Source organism: Camelus dromedarius, chromosome 26 (assembly GCF_036321535.1).
Source record: "Camelus dromedarius isolate mCamDro1 chromosome 26, mCamDro1.pat, whole genome shotgun sequence".
In the NCBI taxonomy this organism is placed as follows: Eukaryota; Metazoa; Chordata; class Mammalia; order Artiodactyla; family Camelidae; genus Camelus; species Camelus dromedarius.
In genome coordinates, this window is record NC_087461.1 from 13,077,019 (window position 1) to 13,089,201 (window position 12,183).

General features: G+C 42.2%; 2 protein-coding genes and 1 non-coding gene across 13 annotated transcripts in view; 2 read left to right on the top strand and 1 right to left on the bottom strand.

Moving 5' to 3' along the window:
- The window catches only part of CACNB2 (calcium voltage-gated channel auxiliary subunit beta 2), a 347,650-nt gene that overhangs the window by 322,388 nt on the left and 13,079 nt on the right, over positions 1-12,183 (top strand). For all 11 annotated transcript variants that reach the window (XM_031444658.2, XM_031444660.2, XM_031444659.2 and 8 more), the window contains one exon: positions 7,929-8,038. In XM_031444658.2, coding sequence (XP_031300518.2) covers positions 7,929-8,038 — 110 coding nt within the window. The remainder of the gene's footprint in view (positions 1-7,928; positions 8,039-12,183) is intronic.
- On the bottom strand, positions 2,731-5,368 carry LOC116150520 (large ribosomal subunit protein eL29). The gene is given in 2 exon segments (XM_064479223.1): positions 2,731-3,259; positions 5,079-5,368. Coding segments are annotated over 2 exon segments (819 nt in total).
- On the top strand, positions 10,324-10,430 carry LOC116150593 (U6 spliceosomal RNA). The gene has a single exon (XR_004134326.1). It is a non-coding gene; the product is annotated as a U6 spliceosomal RNA (small nuclear RNA).

A 12,183-nucleotide genomic window follows, 5' to 3' on the forward strand; every position in this document is an offset into this window, starting at 1 on the left:
ATGTCAGCTCTGGGCACAGAAGCATTTGGAATGGGTACTGAATTCTGCCGGGGTATGAACATGCTGAGCCTTGGGTTCAGCACAGGACTCTTACTGGAAATCAACCATCCTGGGAACCATGACATCACTTTATTTTGTCGTGTGGCAAGTTTACTTACGTATGAGACAACTTCTAAACTGGTGGTTCTCTACCCTGGCTACATATTAGAATCAGCAGCAGAGCTTTAAAAATTAAAATAAAATTTTTTAATAAAGAAAAGAAAAACTAAAGGCGTGTATCCCACCCATGACTAAGGGAAACCAGATCTCTAACTGTAAAATCTTCTGTGGCAATTTTGTTATACTGTGAGGGTTGAAAACCCCTCCTCTACACTGACTTGTCCCCAGAATTTTGCCCTTAGGAGTTTCAAGGTAGATTTTTTTGGTGGAACCTCAAGTAGGAACAACTCAGGAGTTGAAATAAGCTAGCAGCTGTCTTCACACAGCCTACGAAGCTAACCATGCAGGCAGGTCAGTGGAAGCCTGGCTGAGTGATACCACGTGTAGAAAAAAACAAAGCACATGAGACAAAGAGGAAGTTGTCTTGTTGACAGAAAATCTGGTCCTTCTGCTGAATCCATCCCCTGAGGCTGACGATGAGAGGCTCCTGACCGGGTCTTTTCTGTCTTGTCACTGCTGCATCCTCATGATGGTTGCAACTCAGGGCAGCCTGTCTCCCAGTGAGTATCCAGGGCTTGTAGATTCTGGTCCTCAGCAAGGCTTGGGCCCCATCAGCTGTAGTGATACAGTGCCCATCACTTCAGGTACCAACTCCTCCGCCTCGAACACCCTGCCCACAACATCCATGTGGCTCATCCCTCATTTCCCTCCGGTCTCTGACAAAAGGTCGCCTTTTCTGAAAAGTCTTCCCTGAGCACCCAAAAGATACCGTCCCCAGCCCCCCATCTGTATCCCCATCAGCCTGCATTATTTTTTAATGGCATTTAATACCACCTGACATCAGACATGTTTGCCTCCATCCCTCTGCTCTCCCTCCATCCAACAAGAATTTCAGTTCCATCACAGCACCCTGGATGGTGATTCACACATAGTAGGCACTCAGTAAACCTGTGTTGAGTGACTGATTCCCTCCAAGGCATGCAGGTGCTCAGCATGGGGGCACTATACCATCACTCTCCTCAGCCACACTCACCTCCAGATAAGTAAAACAACTACTAAACATGGGATGGTCCCCACCTGTAGTCTGCTTTAACCTGTGAATGCACCATGAAGTAACAGTGAAATTGGTGGGCTTAGTATCTCTTTTCTGGTTATTGCTTTTTTTTGGAGAGGGGAGGTAATTAGGTATTTTTTAATGATATGTGCTAAATATTTAATCTTTTTTTAGTTTTCATATATGTGCTAATTATTGTTTCTAAGAACAGATCTTTAGCTTTTTAAACTTGCATAGTTATCAAAGGAATAAAGCCAACTACAAAATAAGAATCAACAGAATGCAATAATCCAATCATAAAGGACAGTCAAATGTGCTTACACATATTCAAAGTGTATTTTTTTTTTAATGGAGGTACTGGGAATTGAACCCAAGACCTCGTACACGCTAGGCACATGCTCTGCCACTGAGCTAGACCCTCCCCCACCCCCACCCTGGTTATTGCTTTTTGCATGTTAAGTAAAATTTTTATCCAAGTACAAAAAGCTTAATCAAATAGACTTACTTTTTTAAACGTAGGAATCCCACTCAGCAATAAAAAGGAATGAAGTGTTAGTAAACGCAACATCGTGGATGAATTGCAGATCCATTGTGCAAAGTGAAAGGAGCTTGGCTCAAAAGGCTACAGTGATACATTCTGGAAAAGGCTAAACCATAGGGATGGAAAACAGCTCCGTGGTTGACAGGGGTGGGGTGGGGGCAGGACTGACTACAAAGGGGGCAGCACAAGGGAATCGGGGAGGCAATGGAACTGTTGTGCATCAGGAATGTGACGGTGGAGACAGAATTTTATGAATCAGTCCAAATTCATGGAACTGTACACAGTAAAGGATGGATTTTATGGTCTACAGATAAACATCATTTTTTTTTTGTTTTTGCAAAAGTAATTCCCTTTCCATGCTTTACCTAGTGCCCTGCTCTCCAGATGAGAACCCCTTTTAGCAGTTTCAGTTGTATCTTTTGGTATTTACTCCTTGCCTCTAAATAATGTGCTTAATTTGCTGCTTGAGTTTTCGGTGTCAGGCATTATGTATCGACTTCCGACCTCAGTGAGTATTTAGCTTGTCTCCTGTATCTTTCTCCTCTCTCTCATCCCCGTGACCCTGCAGACATCTCGTCCTCCAGTCTCCCACGAGTTAAATCATAATTTTGAGTGGTTCCATATTTCATATGTGTTATGACCATGTAAATAACATTTAAATAAGCCATGTCCTACACTGTCATTACTTTCTCTTACATGTTTTCTTTGTGGTTTCTGCGAGATTAATAATTGTGCTTTTTACTCCTGCTTAATTTTTTATATCATTGGCACCAGTTTAGCCCCCAATTCTCCCCTGGTTGTCTAAAGCTCCTCACAGTATATTCATATACCTCCAGCAATCTCACAACTCTTTTTTTTTTCTTTTCCTGCCTCAGGTTTATTTGTACAAATAGCACAGGTAGACATGAGCGCCATGCAGACAGCAGCCCAGGGGTCAAACTAGTCCTTATATCCTCACATCAACAGACAAAAGCCTCTACTCTGGAGCCTTTGCGGGGGCCTGGGGGCCTTTGGGAGCCTGAGCCTGAGCTGCAGCTGCAGCTGCAGCTACAGCTATGGCCTTGGTCTGAGCCTTGTCCTTGGCCTTTGGCCGACAGAGCCTGAGACCCTTGGCGATGCAGGCACAAGCACGTTTCCCGAGCTTGGGGTGAGCAGTGTAGGCAAGTCGGCTGAGCTTGTGGCTGCTGCCCTTTGGGACCTTGGGCTTGACCTCCTTGGGCTTTCTGAGAGCCTTGACAGCCTCAGCAAGTGCGCTCGTGGCCTTGGCGTTGTTCGCCTGCATCTTCTTCAGGCCCTTCTTGTTGTGCTTCTTGGCAAAGCGCGTGTTCCTCAGGAATTTGGGATCCACCCCCTTAAGAGATTTGTATCACTGCGATCAGGGCTTTCTGATGCCATTTCTGTGCCTTTTGTGGGACTGGTTGTGTGAGGTGTGGTTCTTTGACTTGGCCACGCCTGCACCGGAGCCGGGAGATCCCGAATTGCCTGGGACCGGAAGAGAAAGAGCTCTTTTTTTTTTTCATTATAAGTTATCACAAGATACTGAATGTAGTTCCCTCTCCTATACAGTGGAACTTTGTTGTTTATCCATTTTGTATATAGTAATGCATATCTGCTAATCCCAAACTCCTAATTTATCCTTCCCCCCTCCCTTTTCCCTTCGATAACCGTAAGTTTGTTTTCTGTCTGTGAGTCTCTTTCCATTTTGTAAATAAGTTCACTTGTATCTTTTTTTTTTTAGATTCCACGTGTAAGTGCTATCATATGATACTTATCTTTCTGTCTGACTTTGCTTAGTATGATAACCTCTAGGTCCATCCATGTTTCTGCAAAAGGCATTATTTTAGTCATTTTATGGCCAAGTAGTATTCCATTGTATATAAATATACCACATGTTCTTTATCCAGTCATCTGTCAATGGACATTTAGGTTGCTTCCATGCCTTGGCTATTATAAATAGAGCTGCTGTGAACATTGGGGTGCATGTATCTTTTTGAATTAGAGTTTCCTCCAGATATATGCCCAGGAGTGGGACTGCTGCATCATAGGGTAACTCTAAGATTTTTAAGGAGTCTGTATACTGTTTTCCATAGTGGCTGCACCAGATTACATTCCCACCAACACAACTCTGCCTTCCTGATCTTCCTTCTAGGAATGGCTGGTCTGTCCTGCTCCAGTCTGGCTGGTTTGTTCTCTGTGCTGAGTGCACGTCTGTCGTTCTGGGACAGCCCTTCCATTATCCTTGGGACGCCTTTTATCTTCTTTTTGGGTGGGAACCCCTTTTTCCTAGATCACTTGAACTCTTTCAAGGTTTACCCTGTCATTTCTGTCAACCACATACTCTAATAGTTCCTTAGAAAGAGTACATAAAAACTTTTTGAGACCCCGAATGTCTTAAAATCTCTTTAATCAACCCTCCCACTTAATTGATAGTTAAAGTGAGTATGGGAGTCATTTCTTCCCAGATTTTTTTTAAAATAAACATTCCATTTATTCACTTTTAAGCTTGCTCAAAGTGACAAGTAAAAAGAAGATATTATCCATCTTGAAAAAAAGTCACTATTATGACACAGAACAAAGAAAACTTTGAAGAAAATAAGACTTAAAATATCTATTTTCAGACAAATAGGGAAAGGGGTTTTAGGATTTAGGATTATATGCAGTACAATTTTACATAATCATATATAATGTAGGGATCAATTTCTATCAAATATTCCTATGCCCTGGAACTTTGTTACTCAGAAAGTGGCCTGACACCAGCAGCATCAGAGTCATCCAGAGCTTATTAGAAATGGTGCACCTCAGTCCCCACCTCCTACCTACTGAAATCAGAATCTGCATTTTAATTCATTCCTGTGAGATTCACATACCTATGAAAGTGCGAGAAGCGCTGACTGCACCAGAAAACCACCTCAGTAACCGTACTATCCTGGTGTCCTAGAACCCTATTTGGTTTTTGCCTACTACATTTGACACATAAATTTTACATATCCATACACTGAAATCACAATTGTATATAAATGATATAAAGGTATATATATTTACCAACATAGATTATCATGTAATTAATTTTTTAAAAAGCATTGAAATATTTTATATGGTTCCATTAAGAAGAAAATATACAAATGTAAGTTTACACAGAAAGACATCTAGAAGTCTCTACTCCAAATATTAAGGGGGGATCACAAGTTTTTTTTCTTACTTTTCATTGCTTTCTAACTTTTCAAAAATTAGCACAAATTACTAGTATAGTTTTTAAAATAATAAAAGTTTTAAAAAAAAACATGGAAAATTGAAAATGGGATAGAGTTGCATCAGGACACAGACGGCTCAGCAAGCATCAAAGGCAGTGCATTCTCTTGTATCTTGGATGGACGGTTGAAGCCCATGGCATAGACTCTCTGGAGAAGCTGTGGCTTCAGGCGTAGCTCCTCGAAGGACTTCACTGAGTAGAGAGGGGAGTTTGGATCCCGCTGCAGGACTTCCACTTGGTTGGTGTTATCAAAAAGGTTGCTTCTGATCAGCTTGTTGAGTAAGGATTGGGCGGCTACGTCCTTTCTCTTCTTCATCTGTCTTCTCTGCATTAGCATTGGTCTTGACAACAGCACCACTGGCATCTGGCTTGATTTTCTCTTCCTTAAGATTCAAGTTGCTCAGGGACTCGGCCGCCGCTTCCTGCTCGCCCACCGCCAGGGCGCACGAGTCGGTGGCCACGGTGCCGGGCGCAGCTGAGGCGCTGGTGCTGGCGACCTCGCCGGCCAGCGCGGCGCGATGAGCGATCCGCGATCCCGGGCAACTCCGGCCCCGCCAAGGGGGAAGTCATTCGCTCCTCCCAGAATTTTTAAGGCTCTTTTTTGCTCCGTTATCACCTGGCTTCCAGTGCTGCTGTTGAAAAGTACAAACATTTCAATTCCTGACACTTTATATGGGACCTGCCTTCTCCTCTGGAAGCTTTTAGGTTTCTCTCTGTTTCCAGTGTCATGAAATTTTTAAGAATATGTCTTGATATGAAAATTGCAACCTTTGTACTGAACTCCCACCCCCGTTCGTTCAGTTTGGAAAATCGGACTCTTCTAGAATTTTTTTTTTTTTCACTTTGCTCTCTTGTGTTTTCTTTATTCTCTTTTTTTTTTTTTTTTTTTTTCTGAAACTCCTGTTATTTGGAAGTTGAAGCCTCTGGGTAATTCTCTAGTTATTATGCCTTTCTTCTCCTATTTTCCATCTCTTTGTCCTTTCTGTTTTACTCTTTAGATGCTTTCTTTAACTTTGTCTTCCAGACTGTCTTTTGAATTTTCATTTCTGTTTTTATATTTTTAATTTCCAAAAACTCTTTCTTATTCTGAGTTTTTAAATAGAAGTTTGTTCTAGTTTCGTAGATATAATCATCTCTTAGCTTTCAACTTTGGGTGTTAGTCATAGTTGATTTTTCTGTTTGTTTTGGTCTCTTATGTTAGAAGTTCTCCTAAGTTGCCCACGGAACACTGCTGTGCTCACATTGAAGAACAGGGCATCAGTGGGGAGGGCAGAGCTCAGTGGTAGAGTGCATGCTTCGCATGCACGAGGTCCTGGGTTCAATCCCCAGTACCTCCTCTAAAAAGAAATAAACCTAATTACCTGCCCCTGCCAAAATAAAATAATTAAAAATAAAGAACAGGCCATCAAATAATCAACTGGCAGCTCTGTGTTCATAGGTAGAGCTTGTCACCCTTATGCTTCCCTGAAGGACAACCTCACTGGACCATCTACATAGGAAACCAGCAAAGTCATTATCTTTGGGTCTTTTCTATGTGGTGGTCAGATGCCCCAGAGAAGAATATTCCATTTGAGTGCCTGGAGGATATAAACTTGGCTACCAAAATTCCAAGATGAGGAAGAAGGCTAGGGGCTCAACACTTAGAATTCTTTTTTTCCTCTGTCCCTGCTCTGCCTAGCATCTCCTGGTCAGATGCCTCCCATTTTATTGGTTTTACATCACATAGGAAAGGGATGGCCACCTCATGGCTTGATGGCTCAGAGGGCAGGTAGAGGAATCTAACTATGAAACAGACTCTTCACCAAATCTCATTTGTTTTTAGTCCCCCCTTCACCTCCTTCTTCAGAGGTTTTGTGAGCCTTCTGGGTTGTTTGTTTGTTTGTTTTTATTATAGTATAGTCAGTTACAATGTGTCAGTTTCTGGTGTACAGCACAATGTCCCAGTCATGCATATACATACATATATTCATCTTCATATATTTTGCATTAAAGGTTATTCAAGGTACTGAATATAGTTCCCTGTGCTATACAGGAGAAATTTGTTTTTTTTAATCTATTTTTATATATAGCGGCTAAGATTTGCAAATCTCAAACTCCCAAATTTATCCCTTCCCACCCCCTTTCCCCCATAAGATTGTTTACTATGTCTGCGAGTCCCTTTCTATTTTGTAGATGAGTTGAGCCTTCTGTTTTGATCCACACCTCTTCCTCCTGCTGGCTTGTTTATTAGCTGTTTCCAGTCTAAGTCATCTACTCTTTCCAGCTGCCAAATTTTGTTGTTCTCATTTCTACCTTCTCTGACATGACCCCCTCACCCAACTCATTATGTCGCAACACACTGTGGCTTCTCCGGAACAGTCATCTTAATCAGTAATCATTGCATTAATTTATTTTCTTATTTCTGTTTACCCGTCTCTGCCACTAGACTCATAGCTTCCGAGGGAAGACCTTGTGTGCTCATCCTTATTTATTCCTCATGCGTCTCACACACCATGCTCATGGGAGAGATTACAGCCCAGGGGCTAAGAATATAGGCTCTTGGAGTTCCAGGTTCAAATCCCAGCTTCACTACTTATAGTAAATGTATAGCCTTGGAGAAACAGTCTACCTATGGGTCATTTTTTTTTCATCAGCAGAAGTGGGATAATAATCATCTTCTCTGCTAAAGTTTTGGGGATGATTTACTGAGAGAAGCCAGGTAGTGAGACAATGCTGAGTGCATGCCTGGCACTTGGTGGGCAACCAATAAATGCTAAGGTAGGCACAGGATTTTAAAAAATGAATGATTAAGTGCCCTAACATTTTTTAGTTTGAAAATATGGTCACTATATATATATACTTCACACACAGTTTGGGGCATGTGCTTCTGTCCCCTTTTGTTCAGTTAATAAGGTCAGGGTCTTCTGTTGTTTTCTCCCCAACAGGATCTCCATCACAAGGGTCACTGCTGACATCTCGCTGGCCAAACGCTCAGTGTTGAACAATCCCAGTAAGCATGCAATAATAGAGCGATCCAACACAAGGTCAAGTTTAGGTAAGTGTGACCAGAAACTGACACATTGAAACTGATGGTACTTCAATTTAAAAAAAAAAAAAGTTTACGTAAGTGTGCGCCCCGCGGAGGAGCCGAAGCGCTTTAAAGCCTTCTCTCCAGAGGCTGCCAGCAAGCAGATCTAACTCGATAATTTCATGTGTCACAGAGCAGAGAAGAGACAGACACATGCTGCCAGTTACTGCTGCTATAGTCTTAGCGATTTCATGGTATGGAAGGGTTTGTTTTGAAAGTTTGAGTTAAAAATTCCACAGGCTGTCAGCATGAATGTTGTGGTTGTGGTTTGTTTTCACGGATGTAACCTTTGGTGTCTACAGATTCTCAAAACGCCTGGCTTTGCCTCAGTGTTGGCACAAACAAGGTCATTAACCTCTGTAAGGCCCAGTTTCCTTGTCGAAACAAAAAGAGATAATAGTACCTACCTTGTAGAATTATTGTAAGGATTAAACATAGCGTGTCCTCTGTAAATAATGGCTGTTATCCCAGCTCTCCCTTAATGCTTGAATTATATCAATAATTATATTCAGGATATTTGTGTGTGAGTGTTTATGAGCTTGATAAAGGATAAGTCAGTTCCTGATCATGTTCTACTGATTGAGAGCAATATTTTTGTTTCATCAGTAAGAAACAGTTTGGAGATTTTAGTTAACGTGTCTACAGGGTTGTGTTTGAATACTGTCGATTAACTTGTGCTAGTTTGATCAAATGAAACATCTGTGGCAACTATGTCATCTCTCTGGCACCTGCTCGGAGTCTTGGGTTAATCGCTGTTACACGTGTAACTTATTGGGTTGTTAGGCTTCTGTTTTTAGAAACGAAATTCTCTCCAGGTTCTATGAGATCTTTGGTTTTAGTTAATTTTTTCTATTTATATGTAAATGTATAAACCCTTTGAGAGGCTGGCTTTTAACATAGAAGTTTTGAGTGTAGTCTGAAGTATATTCTGTAACCAATAGAGAAACTGTTAAGAATAAGGAACTTTCTGTTAGTACTCATTACACTACTGATAATACTTTAGTACTTTGTAAAGTATACACTTACTGCTGTAGTACTATTGCTGTAATACTGCATAGAACTCAGTTCTGTTCTTCACCAACCTATCCCCCATTGACTAAAACTTCAGTAATCAGAGCTTTAGAAATACACTGAGGAGAAAATGTGATCATACATTCTGTTGATAGTGATTTCGTACCCTTATCATCTGTGACCCTTAAAACTACATTTTCAGTGCTCACAGGAGTTGTTACAAAATGCTCATTTCTTTGATTCAGCTGATGAACAAGATCAGGTGATTTACTTAGACTCACCAGCTGAATCTGTGGTGTAACAGATTTGTTTGGCTTGCCAAGGCTTCCAGAACTTTCTAACTATATAGTATAGTTAAATGGGCCTGTCTGCAGCATATTGTTTATTGGGCATCCATCAGACATTGAATGTCATGCTAAAGTCTGGGAACAAAAAGGTGAATGAGATGAAGCCCCTGCCCGACTGGTGCAGCCATAAGGCTAATACGTTAACAGCTCCCCGGAGTGGAGGGGGTGAGGAGGGTGGTCGTGCACTGAACTGGTTACCAAAGAGCTTACGCTGCGGCAGGTGGAGCCACCGGGAAAGGCATCCCCTAGCTGCTCAGCCTGAGCTTGGACTTGAAGCCTGATAGGCTTTAGCCAAGAAAAAATGGCAAAAGAGTGAAGAGGGTGATAGAGATTTACAACAGGAGCAACAAGAGGCTTCTGGAAAACATAAGTGCTTTATTTTGGCTGAGTGTATGGTCTTTAAAAGAGGGATGTGGAAGAGGTTTCACCCAAGAAAAAGCAAAAGCATAATTGGACATGAAGATGTGAACAGAAATGTTCATCAAAACCTGGGAACTACCCCGATGTCCATCAAAACCTGGGAACTACCCCGATGTCCATCAGCAGGTGGACGGATAAACAAATCATGGTATATCTAGACAATGGAAAACCGCCGCACCCTTGACAGACATATTGATGAATCTCATAATAATCATGTGTGAAAGAAGCCAAAGTAAAAAGAGTACAGACTGTACGATTCCATTTAAATAAAACTCTAAGGAATGCAAACAAACCAATAGCCTCAGAAAGCAGATCCTCCGGGATTGCCTGGGCTTGGGGAGGTGCGCCAGGAAAGGGTAGGAAGGCGGGACTGTAAAGGAACGCAAGGAAATTTGGGGAGTGATGTATATTTCACGGCTTTAATTTGGGTTGATGGTTTTGTGGGTGTATGCAGGTGTCAAAATTTACAAAACTGTGCTCACTTCAGCAGTACCTATACCAAAATTGGGATGATACAGAGGAGGTTAGCATGACCCTTGCACAAGGATGACACACAAATTTGTGAAGCCGTCCACATTTTATTTTTTTTAATTTTTTTACCAAATTGTACATTTTAAATATGCACAGTTTAATAAAGCTGTTTTTAAAAATACAATTACCATAGGATCCAGAGAAATGAAACATTAGGTTCACATAAATACTTACACACAAATGATCATGGAAGCTTATTCCTAATAGCTAAAGGCTGGAAACAATCCAGATGTCTTTCTGTGGGTGAATATATGTGGTACATCCATTCAATAAAATACTACTACTCAGCCGTGAAATGGAACAACCATTGAATCAAGCAATGGCTTGGATGAATCTCAGAGGTCTTATGCTGAGTTAAAGATGCCGGTCTGGAAGGGTTAAATACCGTATGATTCCCTTTATATGACGTTCTTGAGGAGCCAAAACTCTAGTGACAAACACCTGTGGTGACATGGGGAGGTGTGAGCACAAAGGGACAGCCCGCCGTTGCTTTGGGAGCAGTGGGACTGTTGCGTGTAGACTGTGGTGGCAGCTACGTTAGTGTGTACTTGTTTCCTGTGGTCAGTGTCTCCACTTCACTCACCTCTATTCACTCTCCAGCTGACTCCCAACCGGTTTCTACTTTATTACTTTAAAAAAAATCTATTACTAAAGAAGTTACTGGTAACCTGCCTGTCATTAGTCCAGGGGACACATTTCAGTCTCTTACTCAACACTGCGGTGATGTTGGGGGGACATTTGTCCTCTCTCTCCTCCAAGCACCCCCTTCCCTTGTGTCCCTCAGCACCACTGACTCTGGGCTCCAGCCTCTCCTCTTTGCAGACATGTCCTGTGTGGCTTTGGAATATTAGGAATTCTCCATTGTTCATCTAGGATCTCCACTCTGTTCCCCTCTCTCTTGTATTCACACCCGTTGCTTTAATTATCTCCTAGATTCAGATAGCTCACGATCACATCCCAGGCTAGAGAGCTCCTTTAAACTCCAGAGTTATACCTCCTACTTGACAGTATTGCCTTATATTCCTCAAGCTTAGCACATGCTAAAGAGAATCTCTAATCTTTCCCATATTCTTCTAATTCCCCAGGGTTATTTCCCTGAATAATGCAGGTCAGGTTGCTCATCCCCATTTTGAGAACCAGGAAACCCTGGGGCCATCGTGATGCTTGAGCTCTCCTTGTCACTTCTTCTCCCCCGCATACCTCCAGGTCTGTTGGTTCTGCCCCCTAATTATCTGTTAGATCTGTCTAATCGCATGCAGGGTGGAAATCACCGCTCCAGTCCAGGTCCCCTGAGCTTAGTTCTTCACACCAAAGCCAGTGAAATCTTTCCAAAGAACAGATCTCTTCCTGACACATCCCTGCTTAGAACCTCCAATGTCTGCATTATTCTTAGACATGAACAAAAGCCCTTGACCTGGCCCTGGACACCACAGGTCCAACCCTCCTCACCTCACCTCACCTCACCCCGGGTCCTGCCCTGTCCCTCCGCTTCAGCCATGCCGTCTCTAGGAGCTGACCAGGGCTGCCATAACCAAATGCTGCAGGCCAGGAGGCTGATGCAAAGTTACTGCTCACTCTTCTGGAGGCTGGAAGTTCCTGGGGAAAGGAAAAGGTGCTTAGAGCGGGCCTTAGATTCCCCTTTTTAAAAGAAGTAAGGAACTTGTCAAAACTAGAACTCTATGCTTAGTGATTATGAAAATGGCATTGGAATTACCATTAAATCACTGATACCAGAGCCATCTCAAGGTCTTATTAATTTCTTTCTTTTTTAATTGAAGTATAGTTGACTTACAGTGTTGTGTT